General features: G+C 34.8%; 1 protein-coding gene across 1 annotated transcript in view; it reads right to left on the bottom strand.

Annotated features, from left to right (window-relative positions):
- Positions 1–22,858, bottom strand: part of alphaSnap (Alpha-soluble NSF attachment protein) — a 159,212-nt gene that overhangs the window by 76,788 nt on the left and 59,566 nt on the right. Inside the window, exon 3 of the mRNA XM_089093233.1 lies at positions 3,181–3,326. Within this exon, the coding sequence (XP_088949359.1) occupies positions 3,181–3,326 (146 nt within the window). The remainder of the gene's footprint in view (positions 1–3,180; positions 3,327–22,858) is intronic.

Here is a 22,858-nt window from a genome sequence, read left to right as displayed (position 1 = left end):
AAGCATATCTCTAAAAAAAAAAATGGAGCGTATCGATGCTTGTGGGAACTGCAAGGGAGCTTTGTGTGGCGATTCCAATGTTCATTCTAAGTTTAGCAAGGAAGAGAGATGGTTCCCAGGGATGAAATATTAAAGTTACTACCGTTATCTCATATGCTACTTTTAGACCTTTGAATAATAAAATCGATCGTTTGATTAAAAAAAAAAAAAAAAAAAACTATCATTAGAAATCTCTAGTTATACAGATATTGTGCTGACTTTTTCTTTCTTGTTCATTTATTTCAGTTTGTTCAAACTTGCTCCTCTTCCAGAACCCTAATTTTCTAACTTGTATTTGCTCCTGTATCCTGTATACATATTGGTATTTGCTCCTGTAGAACCAACTGATGAACACGGTAGTGACCCAGAAGAAATATGACAGTATTGATCCAAAGTAGAAATATGACAGTTTTAGATGTATCAGTCTATTACTGTAGAGAACTTCCATTTTCATTTTTGCAACAAAAAAAAAAAGCCAAAAAAATATTTTGGGAACGTACTAGAGATATCGATTTTTGATATTTTGTAAAGCATTTTTTTTTTCAAATTAGGACAAAAAAAACATTTCCTTATCAATTTTTTCCAGGTCAAACCTTAATTTCACTCTACTATCAGTTTCTTACTGTCTTTGAAGATAAATAATAACTAGATCCATTTATATAAAAGGTCATATGCAGAGAATTTATGAGAATGTAATGTAAAGGGTGGAAGGACTTTGAATATAGCAACTTAATTAACGGTTGAAATTCCGTGCTTTCACAGCATTTTCTAACATTCCAATTCCGTGATACTATGATATAGGAGCCACTTTGATGCTTTGATGACATTTTCAAATTGCTCTGACTCAACAGAGGTCATTAGTTAAACGTATAGGTTTACATTCAGATTTTTAGTAGGATTAAAAAATAAAACAAAAATTCTGATGAAAGTAAAGAGCGATGTTGAAACTTAAAACGAATAAGATGTTTGATAGATGTTGAGCGCACGGGCCAACTTTATTCCCCTAGTAATATAGATTGAAAATCCTTCTATTATTCCACATCAAACAGGGTAAAATATGCCTAGCTCTCTGCAAAGAAGTGGCAGGTGGCAGAGATGGAGGGACTTTGAAGGGGCCAGGGGTCAATCATGCAGGTTGAAAATTATTGAGTAATTCTGATTAAAATAAGCGGCAGCGTCCTTACCATTTTTTCACAGAAATGACACTAGTAGGAGCTTGGGTGGAGGTTAGTTTGCCAGTCCTGACAATCTCAAAATGGTATTTAATTTAATGAGTTTTTTCTAGAAAAAAGTAATAGGTCTTAATTTAATCCAGCTCTTCAAGCCTTACTGACCAGCATTAAGAGAAAATAAATCCTTCTAAGTTCAAAAGCTGATTTTTTACCGTGGGTCAGCTTTCTAATATCTCTACTAAGAAAGGAGCCAACGATAAGCTCTAATGTATCCATCAATAATAAGCAATCAATAATAAGCAATCATTATCTGTCTCGATCCCCCAAAAAAGCACATAAAATAGAAAACTCAACCAGTATCACGAACAGAAATGGCTTGTGAAAGTAATAGTAGCAGTTCCACACCCCTTGAAAAATGCTCCTTATTTGGGTCCCTATATTTTAAAGTTATAATTTTAATAAATATTTTGGCGAAGGGGTAGGGAACCACGTCATATCTTAATTGCTTTTATATATTAGTTTGCTCTCGACTTGTAATTGCTGCCTGCTTGAACGGAACTGTCCATCCGAAAACAGAAACATGGATCGAAGAAACGACAACTTGGCGGAACAGGTTCGTCTCATCTTACAAAGCCTTTAAACCTGCACTTAAAAGCCCACACTGTAGGCTATGGCTCAAGAAAAAGCAAAAACCAGCCTTTTTGGCCCCAGCCATGGATTACACGCAGCTTTGCAAGATGTCATGCCATATTTATCAATTGAGTATATGTCCACAGTTTCCATAAGAACTTCGGAAGTTAGGCCCGTATCACCTTCTCACAACAAACTAAAAGCGGCGGAAGATGGGACAGGACAGAACAAACAAAAGTGCTGTTCCCACAACAGAATGAGATAAATGGGAAGTCCAGAGCTAACTATCTTCTATACAAAACACTATTTTGGCTGCGCAAGTAGGTTTCTAATTTAAGATATCCAGAGAATTCTCAGAATAAGAATATAGCAGTTCAATCTGAAATTCGTCCTATTGTCCCCGAAGCCACAAAACGTATATTTTTAGGTCCAACTTCTATAGCTTTCATTGAGAGCTTCAGATAAATAATGAGGGGGGCTCTATTTTCAGGGTTTCCAGGAGACTCATCACATGAGCATGAGTTCTTAAATAAAAATTGTTAGAGTAAGGGTAAAACATCTGCTGAAAGTGAATCTATTTTGGTCGTGGGAGCAGGATTTCTAATACTAAAAATTCTAAGAAATGTCAGAATATGGAATACAGCTCAATATATACATACACTACTCAAAATTAAATATAGGTCAACATGAATGTTTTTAACTAATTTATTAAGATATATTTTCTATTCCGACTTCGCGAATCCTCAAGATAATAGAAACCCTTATATGAAATGATTTACACTTTTTCCTATTATTTTATTTAGAAAGAAAAATAGTAACTCCCTTTAAAAACATCGTAGAGGGACTGAAATAGCCCCGTAGAGCCGTATGGACTGAAATAGCCCCGTAGAGGGGCTAAAATAAAATAAAAAATATCTAACTATATCAACTAGAATTTTCAGTAAAACAAAGAATTGTTCTTTTATCTGATGTAGAAGCTGTTCGAAATGTTGAAGAACCTGTTGAAAAACGATTCAAAATATTCAAAATATTAAAATACCTGTTCAAATCGATACTCGTTCAACGTCTTAAAGTACTAATTCAAAATCGATACCTCTTCAAAATGTTAAAATACCTGTTCAACATATTAAAATACTTTTTTAAATCAATACCCGTTCCAATTATTAAAGTACCTGTTCAAAATGTTATAATACCTGTTCAAATCATTACCCGTTCGAAATGTTAAAATGCCTGTTCAAAATCGAGACATGTTCAAAATATCAAAATAGCTATATAAAATCAATACCTGTTCAAAATTGAGACATGTTCAAAATATAAAATGGCTATTCAAAATCAATACCTGTTCAAAATGTTTCATGCTATTTTCAAAATCAGCAAACTCTGTCTCATATATTTCCCCAATCGTCTGATGGTTTTTAGCAGCCATAATGAATCTCCCCATGTCAGTTTGTATGTCAATAGCCTTGAGTAGACATGAAATGGTCTCTAAAAGGAAAAGCCTCATGTCACAGTCATCAAAGGCCAAAATAAAAAGGTCAATGTAAAGACAAAATGAAGCTGCATTATTATTGACACACGACAACGAACAAAAATACTGTTAAAAAATCTTGATATTTTTCTCTTCCTTTTTCGGGGGGGGGGGGAATTCTCCACCCCTTACGAACACACCTGAATTGATTTATGATTCATATTGTTTTTTTGTCAGTATATAACTAAAGAAGAACAGTTCATGGTATTCAAGGACAGGGTAAGCCCCTCCCCCTCTCTGTCCTCTGCAGTTGGCCGATTTCCTCCATCTTTTTGTTTTAGAAAGAGTGATTTTTTTTAAGGCTAGAAAAAAAAATATATACAACAAAGTTCAATCAACAATTCTGTCCCTAGAACCACAATAAAGCCGGTGAGGTCGTTTTGAGAGTACTCTGCCCTCACAGCTTCTCGCTGTATATTTAACCCAGAGCTGGGGTTGGGGTTTGATTCTGTGAGGAAGTGTCCAGGCGCCGGTGGGCCCAGCACAGAACTATCGAAGGATACCTAGCTCCTCCTTAACTCTGTTTGGCCCCATAGTTTGGGGGTTTTAGTCACGTTTAAGGACCCATGTGGCCGTCCGGGGCATTAGTGAAGAAGTTAAGTAACATAACCGACAAAAATCCAAGTTCTTGTCAAGTTCTCTAAGTCTTTCGATGGCTTTTAACTTCCACAATACTACTACTACTGCTACTAACAACTCACCACAGCACCAAGCCGCCTGAGACCAACACAGCTACGCAAGCTCCTCCTCCATCCTAATCTATTCAAAGCCTCTCTCTTCACACCCTCACAGGAAGTTCCCTTTCCTTTAAATCTTTCTTTATGATATCCTCCCACCCATGACGAGGACGACGTGCTTTTCGTTTAGCCCAAGACGGTTTGCCGAAAAGGACACTCTTCGGTAATCTGTGATCCTTCATCCGCAGAACGTGCTCTAGCCATCTCAACCTTTCTTTCATTATAGCCCTAGAAAGCGGGATTGAAACACATTCTTCGTACAACCTACTGTTTGAAATACGGTCAGTCAGCCGGGTACCCAGAACAATCCTTAAGCAATTTCTCTGGAAATCATCTAGCAAATCTTCATTCGCTTTTCGGAGCACTCGTGTTTGAGAGCCATATTTGATCACTGTCATCACTGTAGCTTCCAATGTTCTTATCTTTTCTTAACTGTGAAAAAAGACCCTGAAATAGCTTTGAGCAGACGCGACATGGTCCATAAAAGGGAACAGACGCAGACAGTTCCCATAACAGGGAACAGATCCCTGTTCCCATAACAGGGAACAGGGAGCAGACGCGACATGGTCCATAAAAGGGAACAGACGCAGACAGTTCCCATAACAGGGAACAGTTCCCTGTTCCCATAACAGGGAACAGGGAGCAGACGCGACATGGTCCATAAAAGGGAACAGACGCATACAGTTCCCATAACAGGGAACAGTTCCCTGTTCCCATAACAGGGAACAGGGAGCAGACGCGACATGGTCCATAAAAGGGAAAGCTCATATCTAAAGTTTTCAAAGGCCGAAATAAAAGGGCCATGATAAAAACGAAACGAAGCCGACTAACTGAATAATTTAAAGAAATAAAATTGTATAACAAAATACATTATTCTGCCTTAAAATGCCCCGCTTAGTTTGACAATCAAGCTCGACAAACAATAGTTTAATTTTTTCGTCGCTTTCATCCACAATATTGATGAAAAATCTTTGTTGGTCGATAGAACACAATTGTTGATCAACAAAGTCTCACCAAAACAGACTGTTGATCCACAGTATTGATCAGCAACGTCGCTAGAAAAGGCCTTCGAAACGGTTGGATAAACAGCGATAACTACAAAAGCAACATGAGTCTAAAAGATGGTCAAAGTCCAATATATTTTGAAACAATATCCGTTTTTTTCTAATAATAATAAAGCGTCGGATTCCCGTAATAATTATTGTTGGTCCACAATTGCTAAACAGAAATTCAAACAAATCTCTTCTTGCAATTGTTGATCAACAATGTCTTCGCCAGAAAAAGCCTTTAGAGTATTATCAGGCTAATCAGAAACAGAATCGGTCCAAGAAGTTCATAAGGGTCTTACCAAGGACTGTAAAAATAAATAATCTGATATTGGTTTTACTTACTTGTTTTTATGGTTCAACGTAGCAACATTGATGAACCTGTGGTATTGCACCAAAAACCATAATCTTGCCAAAAGCAAACCATAGATTTTGGAACTTAGCTATTTTACGTGTTTTTATTGAAAGATCTTTTGTTTTGTTTTTTTATTGAAAAACAAAATGAAAAAATTACCCCCCCCCTCCCTTTTTTGGATTAAAAAAAATCCAATTTACCCTCCCCTCCCACTCTCATCCTACATCTTAGTGAGTTGACATCTTAGTGAATTGTCAGGGGTCTGGGATGATCAGCTTGCTCCGCCCATGGTGTCTGGGCAGATCAGCGATTTCTTTTATCATGGTATTAGATTACGAAAAATGATGAGAAAAACTTCAAGACTTTATAAACTTAAAAACAATTTTTAAAAAAATTATTTAGTAAGCATGAATTGGATTTCTCATTTTCTCTTGGAGAATTGATTAACGATTTGATTTAATGTGATTTGTTGTTTACGTGTGGTCCTACGATAAAAGCACGAGAAGTCATTTATTGCCCCTTCATTGATTTTTTTCATGTTTTTTGTTATTGTTCATTATTTTTTCAGTATTTGTTACTTAGTATCGAAGGTGGTTTTAGGAGAGGGGCAGAGGAGGGCACTTGCCCTGGGCGCAGAAATTTTAGGGCCTCAAAATTTCAAACAAATAATCTAACTGTTATAATTTTTGAAATTGTATTAATAAAGTAGAGGGTGCAGTTAATAAATGAATATAACTCATAAATTATTAACTAAGTAATAAAAAAATAATTTAATAATTTAAATAACAAATAAAAAAATAATCGAAAATAAATAATTGATTAATTGATAAACTGAAAACAATTTCATTAATAAAAAAACTTTTGTCAAAATGTGAAAGCTGGGAGCTGAGTAGGATGGTGAAACATAAATTACTATCCTACGCCACGACAGCTGAAACAAGACTGTCCCTATTTGATAGAGGATGGAAGTAGCAAGGGTGTAAGGAGGCTATCCCTAATCATAGTATGGAGGTGAAAAAAAAAATGGACTGCAAAAGGGAAAGAAATTATGGACAAAGAGAATCGAGAACTGATATGGATAAAAGCTCACAGCAGACACAACCAGCATTCTTTTGGAGTACCTTGCGGTGCTCTTCTTGCCCAATCTTATCAAATTGTGGAAGCTGGGAGCTGAGTAGGATGGTGAAAGATAGATTACTAGCATGGACATACATTTCTTAATAGAATAGTTCCGAGAATTATTGGGACGGTTGAATCTAACCATTTCCACAAGTGTTGCCAACCCTATATTCCGAAATCGTTAAGAGGTTGCCACAGGGGCAACGGTCCAAATATTTGTCCTTTACTATTAATGAATACTCCTGGACAATAGTAATGAATGAAAGTAGTAAAGTTTCCAGGTTAATGTTGTTTCCAGTTGTTTTTTCCAGTTAAGTTAATGTCAAATACCAGGGGACCGAACTTCGCCAGGTGAAAAGAAAAATAGTTTTTTGTTTTTTTATCGCTTTCGCTAAATAGCTTTAACTTCATTTTATTTTATTCGCTGTAGAAAGTAAAATTGTCAGGGTGTTGGGCGTATGGGTATTTGTGAAGACATTCATATTGTAACTGTTCTTCCAAAATTAATTAAGGGCCTAAATGAATTTTTCCAAAGTCTTGGTTTACAAATTATTACTAGAATTTTTCTGCCACAATGCATACCGTTTAATGCGAAGCAATTAAGAATCGCAGACTCTGCTCAAAGCGAGACTCGCTTTAAGAAAACCAAAAAGATAGCATTACAGTTACAGGGAAAATAGCAGAAATCTTGACATGTTGGGGGAGGGGAGAAAAACCACAGCCTCTTCTCCTGCACACGTAACTGGAAATGAAGTTCATTTCCGTCAGTAGATACGATCCAGATAAGGTACTTACAAGTAGCATGGTGATTAAAGAAAACAATGTTTCTTGTGAAACCTTCTTTCTCAATTGTCGAATGGATATTTAATTATTATTTAAAAATTACTCAAATCAAAACTGCTCTAATGTAAAAGGAATTGCAACTAAAATTCCATCCACACAAATAAAAAGAAAACGCACATCTCTGAATGTAAAGCTTACTGAGTGCTTTCTGTCTTATTTTCTAACTTTACCTGGAAATGTTGAAAAAAATAGGCTATATTCATAAACAGGATCTAACTATACTGAGACAAAACTATTTTCGCATTTCTTTACTCTTTGCTCAACTGCCAGGACTTTCTGCTGAAAGAGCACAGTCTTGCTTTTTTCTAGTTATTTCACCAACGCCCCTATTTTTTCGCTTGATATATTCCCCTTCCAAGATTATTCGCTTTCTGCTTGTTTTTATGTACTACTCTTACCGATATAGTTTCTTTTCCCATAAATTTGCGTTTTTATTGATATTTTTACTGGCATTTATGCTAGCCTCTGGGAGGACGTAGGAGATTTTTATAAGTATTTTATAGGGGGGAAGACCTAAATATGATACTCTGCGGAAAGTGTTACTTTATTTCAAGGGATCAAGGACAGCTCTCAAGAAATAAGTGACGCTCTAAGCATCAACATAAAATGCATAAATCCGGTGTTTTACAGCCTCAAATTTTTGTTGTGAGAGCGTGTTTGACTTTTGCTCAGCATTTCTCGTGGCTTGGTTTAAAATATGTAATTATAAGCATCTTTAATTAATTCAATAGTCCTCCGTCTTTTGTTGGTTTTCTTAGGGGGATTTTATTTTTATTACTTTTGTTTTGTTTTTGTTTGTTTTTTTTTTTTTTGGGGGGGGGTATTAAAGTCTCTTAATGTTTGAGTCTATTAAACATTGTATATTTTTCTCTGAAACGTGTAAATGTATTTTTTTTATTTTTTTTTAATATATTTGTTTCATTTTTGTTTCTCCCCCTTTCTTTTCCTGGACATAGAGCGTTACGGGGGAGTCTATGTTGAAATTTTTTTGTTGTGAATTTATTGGTTGAATAATCATAATACATGATAAAGAGTAAAACATAATACTCCGAAGCTTTGGCTCCCCGTCAAATTCTAGTCTCACGAATGCCACTTTTAGTCGAGAAATTAAATTGAAAAAGTTGATCATATCCCAATAAAAAACATGAACCACGCTTTTTATGCATTGATGCGTCAATTCTGCTTTATTTTAATTTATTCATTTACTTTACTCTGCTTTATAGAAATCTGTTAATTTATTTTATGGAATCAAGAACCTATCTAGATACGCTTTCAAGTGGCGCTGTAAATATTAACATAGAATACACAAATCAGGTGTTTTAGAGCCTTAAAGCTAAAGAGTAAAACACAACGGGTGTGAGCTTATATAAAAAATAAAATTATTCTCTGTCAAATTTTAGAGTGCCACAAATACCACTTTTCATAAACGAATTCGAATTTAAAAAGCTGATATATATAGTATCAAAATAAAAAGCAGGATCCCTGTTTTTCATACATTCATGCTTCAAATTTACTTTATTTTACTCTGCTCTTTTAAAACCTATCACTCTATTTCAAGGAATTAAGGACAGCTCTTTAGAAGTAAATTAGATAAGGTGTCATTAATTTTCTGCCATTAAACAGACGGTCATTAATGAAGTTTTAGCATGCGTCTATTCCCCTCCCCCCTCTTTCCGGTGACATGCTAGCTTATAAGGTGTTTTCATAAACATTCCATTCGGTTTCCTGACAGTTTATCGGATAACAAGAAAAAACATGACAGTTTATCCGATGACACGAAAAAATAATGACAGTTTTTCCAAAGGCAGACAACACCAATGACGATGTCCAATGTCAGTCTTGGTAATGACATAAAAATCTATGGCAAAAAAACGATGACCAAATTATTCTATGGCAAAACGTTCGTCCGATGGCAGACAACACCGATGACGTTGTCCAATGCCAGTCTTGGTAATGACAGAAAAACCTATGGCAAAAAAACGATGACCAAATTATTTTATGGCAAAACGTTTGTCTGATGGCAGACAACACCGATGACGATGTCCAATGCCAGTCTTGGTGATGACAGAAAAATCTATGGCAAAAAAAGCAGGACCAAATTGTTTTATGGCAAAACGATGCAGAACCGTAATTTCCCCTCTCAATATCACTTCATGTTTGAGGCTGCAGCCTGTTCATACTGGGGATCAGGTACGGTTCTATAAAAACAAGTGATGCTGTAAATCTTAAAATAAAATGTTTAAATCTTTTTTTAAGAGTTGTAAATCTAAACAGTAAAACATAATAGGCCCTACATCTAACCTTAAACAAAAACAAATTAAGCTCATTATAGTGAATCAATCTAATTTCATAGTGCAACAAGTACCTAGCTAAAAAAAATTCGAATAAAAAAGCTAATATTTATAATATCAAAAGATAATAAAAAGCAAGATTCTTGCTTTTCAGCTTCTTGAAGACTATTTACTTTACTATGCTATTTTAATGAAATCAATTACTGTATTTTTAAGGAGTCAACGACAGATTTTTAGAAATAACTGTTGCTGTAAACATTAATATAAAACGCACAAATCCGGTGTTCCAGAGTCTTGGTAGCAAAACAATAAAACATGATACTCTTAAGCTCAAAAAATATATATATATATTTATTTACATATATATATATATATATATATATATATATATATATATATATATATATATATATATATATATATATATATATATATATATATATATATTCTCATGGGCGTAGGCAGCATCTTGTGCAGAGGGAAGCAGCCGCTTCTGTGATGGAGGGGGGAGGGGTCTTACTAATACTTCCTGAGGTCCTTTGAATATAGGTCTTTAGAAACTAGTCATTCTATATTTCACTAAAACTCGGCCTTTAACATTTACCATGTTCTACTTTTCCTGCAACAGTATAATATAAGAGACCCTCTATCCAACTTCCAATTTCCAGAAAATATAAACACCACAAAAGCGATTTGACACAAATCACAATATGGTTAGATAACAGCTTCTTGTTCTATGATTTCAATTCAAAAGTTTACAGTTGGGCAAAATTAAATATCAAAATGGGTATAACAGTTTCAATATAAGAACCTATGAGGCTTCTGGTGGATTATTAAATATAAAAAAAACAAGTTTTTTAAACTGAAAGTAAGGAGCGACATTAAAACTTAAAACGAAAAGAAATTATTCCGTATATGAAAAGGGCTGTTCCCTCTTCAATGCCTCACTCTTTACGCTAAAGTTTTTATTGTTTAAAAAAATAAAGTTGTGTGAAAGAGTCAAACTTTAGCGTAAAGAGCGATGCGCTGCGGAGGGGACGGCCCCTTTCATATACGGAATAATTTCTGTTCGTTTTAAGTTTTAATGTCGCTCCTTACTTTCAGTTTAAAAAACTTGTTGTTTTTTTTATTTAATTTATGTTAGTTTTTTAGTTAATGCAGCTTTTATTTTGTCTAACCGTATTTTAATAAGTAAACAAAAATTGCAAAAAAATTTTAATTTTCTTTTTCTAAATTGCTGTCTCTAAATTTGGTTCTGACGTAATTTATAAATTAACTTACGTAACAAACTTCTATATTCGTATATTTTTCTTCTGGCAAAAAATACAAAGTTGCATATTTTTGCAGATATGAGCTTGAAACCTACGTTATAGGGTTTTCCGATACGCTGAATCTGACGGTGTGATTTTCATTAAAATTCTTTCACTTTTAGGGGACGTTTCCCCTTCTTTAAAAAATCAGGTAAATTTTCTCAGGCTTTTAGCCATTGATAAGTAATACTAAGTCTAATAAAATTCATATATTTAGAATCAACATTATCAGCTTATTGTTTCGATATATTTATTGACATAATAGTTCCGTCTTTAAAAGTTTAAATTAATATTGAGACGCATCGCTTGTTTTTTTTTTTTACGTATATGTTATTAAGTATATGATGGGGTTCTCCCCTTAGTCAATACCACGCTCTTTACGTTAAAATTAAAAAAAAAATTAATTCACAAACCCCTTAATCACAAAGGCCTTTTAATTAGAATAGATAGCTCTTTTTAAAGCACTAAAAAAAACTGTAGCGTAAAGAGCGTGGTTTTGACTTGGGGGAGAACCCCCTCATATACGTAATAATTTCTGTTCATTTTAAGTTCTAATGCTGCTTCTTACTTTCAGTTGAAAAGACTTGTTTTTTTTAATTTAATTTCTGATCGTTTTTTAAATAATGCTTGGAAATCCGGAACCCCCTTCATAGAAATGTCCCTTACCCCAAAGAAACATCCTCCACGGAAAGATTCTTCCGAGTAACCCCCTCCTCCAGCCCCCCCCCCACCAGACAAAAATTCTTCCGGAAAATGTCTGTATACTTCCCAATAACCAATACAATATGAAAGCAATGGGCAAAGTTCATAACTTGCAGCCCTTCCCCTGGGAACTGTGGGGGATTAAGTCATCTTAAAAGACATAATTATTAGATTTTCGACTGTGCTGAACAAAATGGCTATCTCAAAATTTTAATTGGGTGACTTTGAGAAAAAAATGAGCGTGGGAGGGGGCATAGTTGCCCTCCATTTTTTTTGGTCACTTAAAAAGAACACTAGAACTTTTAATTTCCTTTCCAATGAGCCCTCCTACGATATTCTAGGAGCACTGGGTCAATACGATTACCCCTGGGGAAAAGAAAAAAAAAACAACAAACAAACAAATAAATAAACACGCACCTGTGATCTTTCTTCTGGCAAAAAATGCAAAGTTCCACATTTTTGTAGATAGGAGCTTGAAAACTCTACAATAGGGTTCTCTGATATGCTGAATATGATGGTGTGAATTTCATTAGGGTTCTATAACTTTTGGGGGGTCTTTCCCCCTTTTTTAGAAAATCAGCGAAATTTTCTCAGGCGCGTAACTTTTGATGGGTAAGATTAAACTTGATGAAACTTATATATTTGAAATCAGAATTAAAATTTGATTCTTTTGATGTAGCTATTGGTACCAAAATTCCGTTTTTTAGAGTTTCGGTTACCATTGAGCAGGGTAGCTCCTTACTTACACTTCGGTACCACGAACTGTTTGATAAAAGCTCTGACAGATGGCAGTGTATGTTTTTAAAATGACTGACATTAATTAATACTTTTACCAAAAATATTAGATTAGATCAGGTTTTAAGGTGATTAACTCTGGAATTTTGTTCAATTTTGTCTGAAAGCCTACGCCTAATTACGAATACTAGAAAACTCGCGTTGTAAAATCACATTGTATTCTCTTACTATTTGCCTGTTTTTGGAAGCTTCACCAGTTTGCTGTTAGTATTTTTTCACCTTGCGGGATAGCGAACTCCGATTTTCGGCCACAATACCTGGGGTAAATTCCGCAAGCCATGCGGAGGTGTCCAAAAGTGGGCAATGCTTGTAAAGGCTGTGTAAACAGCATATTTAAAGGTTGAAGGCAAGCTTAAAACCCAATACTGTGTGAATTCTGGCGTTGTTTAATCCTGTCAGAACAGTAGGTGAACTGAAGTTCCATTTTTTCCTGTTAAATTTCATTCAAGATAAAATGCTTAAAAGTAAAACAGAAGAGAAAAGAAAGAAAGGTGGCTGTGATTCAGAAGAAAATAAAACAGCAATTTTTTCTGTCTTATTCTACAAGAAGTCAGTTGAATTCTCTAGAAGTGCCATGGCTGTCCCTAGAGGAACGCTGCAAGGCTACATAAAAAAAGTTGAGAAGCTGAATATCCCACTAAAAAGTCTGGACATAAGTTTCCTTACACCCTGTTACAACACATGATAAATATTTACAGAGGAACAAGAAAAAAGACTAAAAACTTACTTGAAAACGATAGCTGATATGCTTTCGACTGTATTCCCATAGAAGTGTGTAAATTTGCATACACTTATACCATTATTAAGAGTGTAAAAGTACCGGATAACGGAACTGCAAGGGCAATGGAGACAGTGGAGGAATTACAAGTAAAGATTGGTACCGTGCTTTTATGGATTGCATTAAAACTTTATCAGTAAAAACGCCAGAAAGTACAACCCTATGACGGACAACTGCTTTCAACCGTCACAGTGTAGGAGCTTTCTTTAACCACCTGGAGCGAGGCCTATATAAACACATGTTCAGACCACAAGACATTTGAAACAAGACATTGGAAAAAGTAGCAACTGAAGAACTTAAGGTCCACTTTTGGAAGGAGACTGGAGCAAGAAACTTTGCGCTACCTGACGAGATGGATATTGTCTCAAAGACAGAAGTTGAAATAAAACTACCACCACTGACAGGTAGAAGACCAAGATTAGCGGAGTGGCTTACTTTTGCTGATGATCAGTCAATGTATAATTAGAAATTAATACTCTTAGTTTTTTTTAAACCTTAATGAAATTCATTTTGTAGTTTTTTATGCTGACCATATTCTTTCTTAATTTAACGTTCCCCTGGTCACTTTTCTTTTTCTTTTGTCCGGTGGCCAAACATGAGCCAAAAACGGCTAAACTAGTACCACGGTGGTCACGGTTTGGCACTCTTGACCACTTGGATAGAGAGGCATCCAGGTGGGAAAATGGCGGAGTCTTTTAAAGTGTCTTTTTCAAGGATTGTACTCAACGAGTTGCTTTTGTTTTGGCATGCTCAGCAACTTCTTATCGCGTGATTCAACTCATAGAGAATTAAACAAGTCAAAATCTACCGATCGTGGGCCAGTCTCCTATCTATATATCGGACCGAAAATCAATATTGAAGATCGAAACGTAAATGATGATATCGGAAACGATATTTGGAAATTTCTGTTTGTTTCCAGCTTTTTTAACCATCTACCAGGTAACGTCCAACAAAAAATTCCAACATACGAAAAGTTCTCGTTAATGTCTAGCGTAAATTTGAAGTTCTAGGGGGGAAGCTGTCCTCCCCTGCCCCCCCCCCTCCCTACGACCATGTATATTCTTAATCAATCGATCTGTTTTCAGAGTGCCACAAATGCCACTTTTAATTAAGCGATGAAATTAAAATAGGCTGATATTTATAAGGTTAAAACAAATAGCAGGATTCATGCTTTTCAGCTTCTCCAAACTAATTAATTTATTTTAATTTGCTCCTTTAGGTAACGCCACCTATAATTAACGAATTCGAATTGAAAAAGACTATATTTATAATATCCAACAAAAAGCATGGTTTATGGTTTTCAGCTTCTTGGAACCTACTTTACTGTTTTTTACTTTGCGCTTTTACTGTGTTTCAGGACTTAAAGATAGATTTCTAGGAATAATGATTATGTAAAAATTAGCATAAAACGAATGAATCCGGTGTTCCGGAGTCTTGGTAGCAAAACCTTAGCTGAAAAAAAAACCTTAGCTAAAAATATATGTATATATATATATATATATATATATATATATATATATATATGTACGTATTCTCAATCAATCGATCTGTTTCCAGAGTACCACAAATGCCACTTATAATTAACAAATTCGAATTGAAAAAGCTGATATTTATAATATCAAAATAAAAAGCATGGTTTATGGTTTTCAACTTCTTGGAACCTACTTTACTGTATTTTACTTTGCATTTTTACTGAAACCTTTTACTGAGTTTCAGGACTTAAAGATAGATTTCTAGGAATAATGATTATGTAAAAATTAGCATAAAACGAATGAATCCGGTGTTCCGGTGTCTTGGTAACAAAACCTTAGCTAAAAAAAAACTTAGCTATAAAATATACATATATATGTATTCTCAATCAATCGATCTTTTTCCAGAGTACCACAAATGCCACTTATAATTAACAAATTTGAATTGAAAAGCTGATATTTATAATATCAAAATAAAAAGCATGGTTTATGGTTTTCAACTTCCTGAAACCTACTTCACTTTATTTTACTTTGCTTTTTTACTGTGCCTCAGGATTTGAAAATAGATTTCTAGGGATAATGATTGTGTAAAACTTAACAACATAAAAGGAATGAATCCGGTTTCCCCAAGTCTTGGTAGTTAAAGATAAAACAAAATGCTCTCAATTATGTTTCAATGATGGTGTTTAACAATTCCGTGAAAAACCCGCTCACCAACAACTGTCGATGAGTGACAAAGGTTAAATGTAGTCGCCACTCTTTTCATCTTTCTCCCTAAGATACTAGCAAAATGCTGACAAAAATTCTAAGAAACTTATCTTACTTGTGAAAAAATAAGCAGTGTAGTTGTATTTTACGTCCTCAATTTTAACACCTAAACCCATCTTGTTTGCCAGTATCCCGAAAAATTCACGGAATAAAATTTTAATTTTAGTATAAATATCTTAAATATTTTAGAACACAGGCGTAGATTTTATGGGGATATGAAAAAAAGATTTTTGTTGTTGCAATTTTACACTTTTTCCAAGAGAGGGCCCCCGTTCCTTGCCACTTAAAACATTTGCCACTTGCCACAGATTAAAAAATTCTTAAACATTCTATTATTATTTAAGCATTTGTAAAATCTTGGCAGAAATTACAGGAAATATTATGTCTATATTGCTCTCTCTACTGTAGTTCTACCGCCCAGGGCTAAGAATATCTCTATTTTTCCATCTGCAACTTTTTTCACTAAAATTCGACTTCATCTCTCCGGTTTTTCCATTTTCCACGAAATTTCACAACTAAAAGCGGAAGCACCCTTCTCTTCTTTTAATAATCTGCCAGACCTTGCCACAGATTAAAAAATTCTAAAACATTCTATTATTATTTATTTTTGTCTACGTTAAACTAATTTGAACTCTTTTCGTAGTTGCCCTCCATGACACTTTTTCATCATCCATGGTTTTCATTAGAAGAACAAAGACAAGAATTTAAATTTCCATACAAATTAATTTCAAACTAGCAATGTTTCAAAAGACCCTGTGTTTCTCAAAAGATAAATCACACACCATTTGGCACATATAGGGGGGAAATTAAATCAGGATATGACTATTTCAGGATATGATTATTTAGAGTTGTTCGTATTTACCCAAAAAACACTGGTATAGGTATGCAATTAAAGATTTTCCGAGTCAGTCGTTTCTGCACTGTTTCCCTTTCAAAACAGCAATACTAGTGGAGTATATTTTCTAAGAGAATTTCTAAGGAAACTACCATTAGAACAATATATTGAAAAAAAATCATTTTCGAGCTCATAAGGCATGTAATTGGATAGCTTTACCACGGCATACACAATTGAAAATATTTGCCTCTTTGGAGGTTCTTAGGATACCCACACAGGTAAATAATCATTTTCTACATTGGAGGAAAATTTCTACATTGAATAATGGTGGCTATCGGATATTACTTGTACATCATGATGCGTAAAATTGACATAGGTGTTTTTTGTTGTTCTTTTTAGTTTATTTATGGTTCCTATTCCAAGCCAGAAAACAAAGGAGGCATAGAGAGTCAAATAAATAAAAATCAGGTTAATTTACGGACCCTCATAAAAAGGCAACACCGCACAATAATGCAAAATGAAATTGAAATAACGGTCAAAGTTTTAATTAAGACGGTGAAAAAAGATATATTTGTCCTACTCAAATATAAAACATTTCGGCTTCAATGCATTTATAAGCAGAAAAGAAAATATATTTTGCTCCTTTTTCTACTGATTAAGGGTTCGAAATGTGAAACCGAAATATTGGGACTTCTATTAGCATATTGATCTTTTTTTTAATTTGTCACTTTCTTTAAATAAAGTTCTACTCTTTATTATATTTTCATTTCATTTTAATTAATAGAACAAAGGAAGTGCCTCTGAGAAATTATTTGAGTAGAGTAATATTCAAAAAGGTCAAAAATCTAAATCATAGAGAACCAGAGTGCTATCTGCAACGAATCCTGCGGTTCTTTGCTTCAATCTTAAAAAAGACCTTGTGCCTCCAAAACATTTTGTTCTTTTTACTGGCTTAGAATCTCACAAGCAGAGGGTATTAAACCAATCTGGTTTTTAAAACACATGAGCCAATGGTCCTAGAAGATCAGGAGAGGGCTAATTTGAACAGAATTGGAAGTTCAGGTGCCCTTCTTGAGTAACCAAAAAGATTGTGCCGTGGGAAATTTCACTTGCTGGAGGTTTTAAAGCCAATCTGGTTTTTAAAAGTCGGAGCTATTTGTCTCTCCAGAAATACCGAGTAATATGATTGGCTCACAAAAATATGTCACAGATGTAAACCAATGAACTTAAAAGACACACTTTACCATGGCATTGTAGAACACTACTCTCTCCTTTTTGTTGTTTTTTTTTTTTTTTACTGTTTTTTTACTGTTTTTTGTTTTATTGTTGTTTTTTTTTATATTATTGTTTACAAAGGGGTGTAATCAGAAAAGTTCCATTTTGTGTAGTTACATCTGAATGCCTTCTTATGCTTCCTGATGACACTTGCCTGAGGCTGGTTTGTTGAAATAAATACTTTACTTCAAAAAGTTTCTATATCAAACGACAAAAATTCCTCTTACAAAGAAAGTCTGTAATCGATAGACAAGATTGTAGATGATAAAGTTAGAGATACAAGAGCCCTTAAAAAGGTTTAAGTGACATCAACCTATTCTCTGAAGTGGAGCTGGATAAATGTTTTGCAACATCATTCTTGAAAGATCTTCTTCCAATAATGAATATTTGGAAGTTTCCTGGAAAGTTGGATTTGGAGCAGGTCAGCCAATATTGAAAAGAAATCAGCTTTATTCTTTCAACCACAAATTTTACATCATATTCAACGACTCAGTTTATTTTTCTTCTATTATTCATGGATTTTTGTTTTTAATTCTTTTCTTTTTCTTTTTTCAGTTTATACGTTTTTCGGGGTAGGGTCAGACAATATTGAAAAGAATTCAGCTCTATTCTTCCTACAACAATTTTTATATCAAATTCAAAAATTCAAAATATTTTTCTTCTGTTATTTTGGGATTATAATTTCTAATTCATGTTTTCTTTCTTTTTTTTAGGTTATTCGAGGCGGCTCAGCCAATATTGAAAAGAATTCAGCTCTATTCTTCCTACAGCAATTCTTACATTACATTCAAAAAATCAATTTATTTTTCTTCTGTTATTCTGGGATTATTATTTCTAATTCATTTTTTTTTCTTTCTTTTTTTTTAGGTTATTGGGGGCGGCTCAGCCAATATTGAAAGATTTAAGCTCTATTCTTCCAACAACAAATTTTACATTAAATCCAACAATCTAATTTATTTTTCTTCTATTATTCAGGGATTATTATTATTATTTAATTTTTTTTGTTTATAGGTTATTCAGGGCAGCTCAGACAAAATTGAAAGAACTCGGCTCTATTCAACAACAAGTTTACATATTATTTAACAATTTCATTGATTTTTTTTTCTACATTTTTATTTATCTATTATTGTTTTTATTTCAGTAATATTTTTTTGCAGCATATAGATGACAGGCTATTTATTTTTCTTAATTTATTACACGTTTTAATTAATTAATGACATTAACAGGCTAGTAGTTGCGTGGACTTTCTCATAACAGCAAACCCTCACGGGTTTTTCTCCGGGGAAAATTTTTTTTTTTCAATTATTTTTTTTGTGAATATTAAAAATAAAAATTGGAGCTTAATCACTGAGCAACGGAGTTTAACATTTTGTATATGTATATGATAATGAACTAGGATTATTAAAAGCACTATTGTAGCCACTACCTGTCGGAAGAGGAAAATGAGAAACCCTGTTCTGTTAAAGAACGATATGAAACTGATTTCTAGTTGTTTTTTTTTTATATTATTATTATTAAGCAATAGAATTCGAGCTTTTCAGTAGCCAATTCAACCTAGCGTTAACGCATTTGATTGACTCTTGACTATATACCGTCCTGAACCCTACAGTTTTCAAGATTCTCATCAATAATCTAGCCAAGAAAAATAAAATCTGAAGGAAGTTGACTTCTTATCAAGTAATTAGGGCGAAAATCCTACCAACTAAGAAGTCGAACAAAAACAAATGTCAATAAAAGTTTATTCTTCAAGTATGTCCTGAAGTGCAGCTTCAATTTAATCTAAGCCCATTGTCGCTATATATCCTGCACATTAAAAATTCTAAAGAAACAAGGACAGTGAAAATGAAATCTGATTGTTTTGATTAGGTAAGAGTAGTACCGCCATAAGGCTTCCCACAACAGCCCTACTCAGGATTCCACAATAGCAATTTTTAAACGGACACACCCGCAGGGTTCAGGCACACCTCTGTTTTAAATGGTCAACAGGCGTTACGTCACAGGGAAATGTTTACTTTTGGGAAGACACGTCCCCAGGATTCAGGCACACCCCTGTTTTAAATAGTCAGCAGGAGTTACGTCACAGGGAATGTCTACTTTTAAGAAAACACAACCCCAGGATTCAGGCACATCCCTGTTTTAATGGTCAACAAGTGTTTTGTTACAGGAAAAGTTTACTTTTGGGAAGACACACCCCTGAAATACGAGCGGTCCCTGTTTTAAAGGGTCAACAGTTTAACATTTCTTTAGTTCTTACATGTTGAGGAATGTTTAAGAATGACACATTCTAACATGACCTCTTCTTCAGAACCCGTGGGAGACCCCCGCTAGTAACTTAGCACGGCATACACGTGGGTGTTATGTAGTGACAGCGCTAAGGAGAGAAATTTCATTAAGACATTTTTTCCAAGACATTTTTTCAAGACGTTAAAAGAAATTTAGGGACATCTCTCTTCAAGACGTTTCAAGACGCTACAAGACATTTCAAGACAGTTTCTAAGACATTTTTCTTCAAGATGTTTCATGACAAAGACTTTTTTTCTTTCAAGGCGCTTTTTAACATTTCTTTTAATTCTTACGTAATTGGGAATGTTTACGGATGATTCATTCTCACTTGTCACCGCTCTTCAGAGCCCGTTGGGGAGTCCCCACTTTTAACTCTGGAGGACACACGTGCGAGGGTGTTACATAATACTTTCTGAGATTCAATTTTTCTTTCAATGGGTTATTCTCAGAGCACAATTATATTCGAACGATTTATGTCCCCAAATAGGACTCGAAAGGACCATTTTCATCTAATGAAACAGCGCTCTAGACACCTGGACGGGCAGTGTATTTCTAACTGTATGCTTCGGTAATACATTCTATGAAATAGCCTTTGCACGCAAGGAGAGTCCCCTTTTTGCGCATGCTAGAATGATGATTGCGTAGCGTAATGTAGTTGCGTAATGCTTTTTAACGTAGTCAAAAAGTATAGAAACTATGTTTTTGAGGATGACACTCCCCCCACAGCCCTCAGGGCAAGGGTTGTAAGTTATGCCCTTGGGGTATATATAAGGTTTTTTATTATAGAAAGCGTTGTCATAGGGAATTAAAAAAGATTTCACTCGATTGCAAATTAAAACAGCTAGTGCTCTATCTATTAGTCGAAAGTGATTGGAGGAGAATTTACCCCCTCTCACGCCCACCATTTCCCCAAACACATCGGATCAAAATTTTGAGATAGCCATTTTGTTCAAAGTAGTTGAAAGGTCCGGAAATTATGTCTTTGAGGATAGTCGGAAGTGATTGGTGGGCAACTAACCCTCCTCTCACGCCCACCATTTCCCAAACCGCATCCAATCAAAATTTTGAAATAGCAATTTTCTTCAACGTATACGAAAGTTCTGGAAATTAGGTCTTTGAGGATGACAACCCACTCAGCCCTCTGGGCGAGGGTTGTAAATTATGCCCTAGGGGCATATAGGTTTTTATTGAAAGCGTTGTCGTAGAAACTTCAAAGGGGCTCATTCGATTGGAAATTAAAAGGACTAGTGCCTTTTTTAATAGTTGGAAGTGATTGGAGAGCAAGTAACACCCCTCTCACGCCCACCATTTCTCCAAACACATCAAATCAAAATTTTGAGATAGCCATTTCGTTTAACGTAATTGTAAGTTCTGAAAAATAGGTCTTTGAGGATGACAACCCCATCACAGCCCTCAGGGCAAGGGTTGTAATTTATGCCCTTAGGGCATATAAGGTGTTTATAGAAAGGGTTGTCGTAGAAACTCAAAAACGGCTCATTCGATTGGAAATTGAGAGGCCCAGTGCCCTTTTTAATAGTCGAAAGTTATTGGAAGGCATGATATTTTTATAGTAAACATCGATGTGGGAACAATGTATTATTAGTATTTCTTTTTTTGTTTAGAACGCACTTCGTACGGAAGGAGTTGTCTTAGGAACTTCAAAAAGGGCTCACTCGATTGAAAATAGAAAGGGCTAAAAATTACCAATAGTCGAAAGTGATTGGAGGGCAACTAGTCCCCCTCCCACGCCCACAGTCCCATTTGCCTATTATGTTTAAAAACTAAATATTGCCTTAAAATTAAATCAAAATGCACTCTGTTAATGCTAATTCCCAATAAGACATCTCAGTAGTATCCCAAGAACGACTGAGGGTATTATGTTCAAACTTTTGGGGCTACTTCTGCTCTTAAAATTTAACCAAATCAAAACAGCAGTAGAAAGGGGGGTACCAGTCGTGACACTCACCCCTGCTGCCACCTACAACTTTTTTTAACACCTAATTTGGGCATAGTCATTAGGGAGAACACGTGGTTAATGGGGTCAATGACCTCCTTTTTCCAAGGTCGATGGTGTTGTTGTTGTTGTTTCGGCCATGTGCATAGAGTCATTAGGGAGAACACGTGGTTAATGGGGTCAATGACCTCTTTTTTCCAAGGGTGTTGTTGTTGTTTTGGCCATGTGCATAGAGTCATTAGGGAGAACACGTGGTTAATTAAAGCGATTGGGAATTTGGAACACCTGTGCTGTCAGTCATTAATCAAATTGTTTCCGGGCAAAGTTTAATAATGTCTGACAGGTACTGTCAGTCATTAATCAAATTGTTTTCAGGTGAAGTTTAATAATGTCTGACAGATGATGTCAAGATTGATTGATAAGTCACGAAATGGGAATTAATTTGTTGTTTCCAAGGGGAATTATTGATTCAAGAAAGGGGAATTAATTTATTGTTTCTAAGGAGAATTATTGATTCACGAAATGGGAATTAATTTGATGTTTCTAAGGGGAAGGTTGGGAAGAGATATATTGATTGCGTAATCGAAGGGAGAGAAGTCCCGAGAAATTGATAACATAATCGGTAGAACCCTATAAGGAGCTCGTGACGGGAAACCATTTATGGGCATAGACTGACATAATCAACTATGGCAAAAGTATTTCTGAGAAAATTATTGCATAATCGGTAGAACCCTATCAAAAGGTCATGACGGGTATCCATTTATGGGCATAGCTTGACGTAATCAACTAGGACAAATGGAAATCTGAGAAATGGATTATATAATTGGTAGAACCCTATCAGAAGATCATGGCGGGAATTCATTTATGGGGATAGAATGACGTAATCGACTAAGACAATTGGATTTCTGAAAAATTGATTACATAATCGG

Source organism: Artemia sp. Qi Xiang Cuo, chromosome 8, assembly GCF_049724085.1.
Source record: "Artemia sp. Qi Xiang Cuo chromosome 8, ASM4972408v1, whole genome shotgun sequence".
In the NCBI taxonomy this organism is placed as follows: domain Eukaryota; kingdom Metazoa; phylum Arthropoda; class Branchiopoda; order Anostraca; family Artemiidae; genus Artemia; species Artemia sp. Qi Xiang Cuo.
This window is presented reverse-complemented; position numbering and strand designations above follow the sequence as displayed.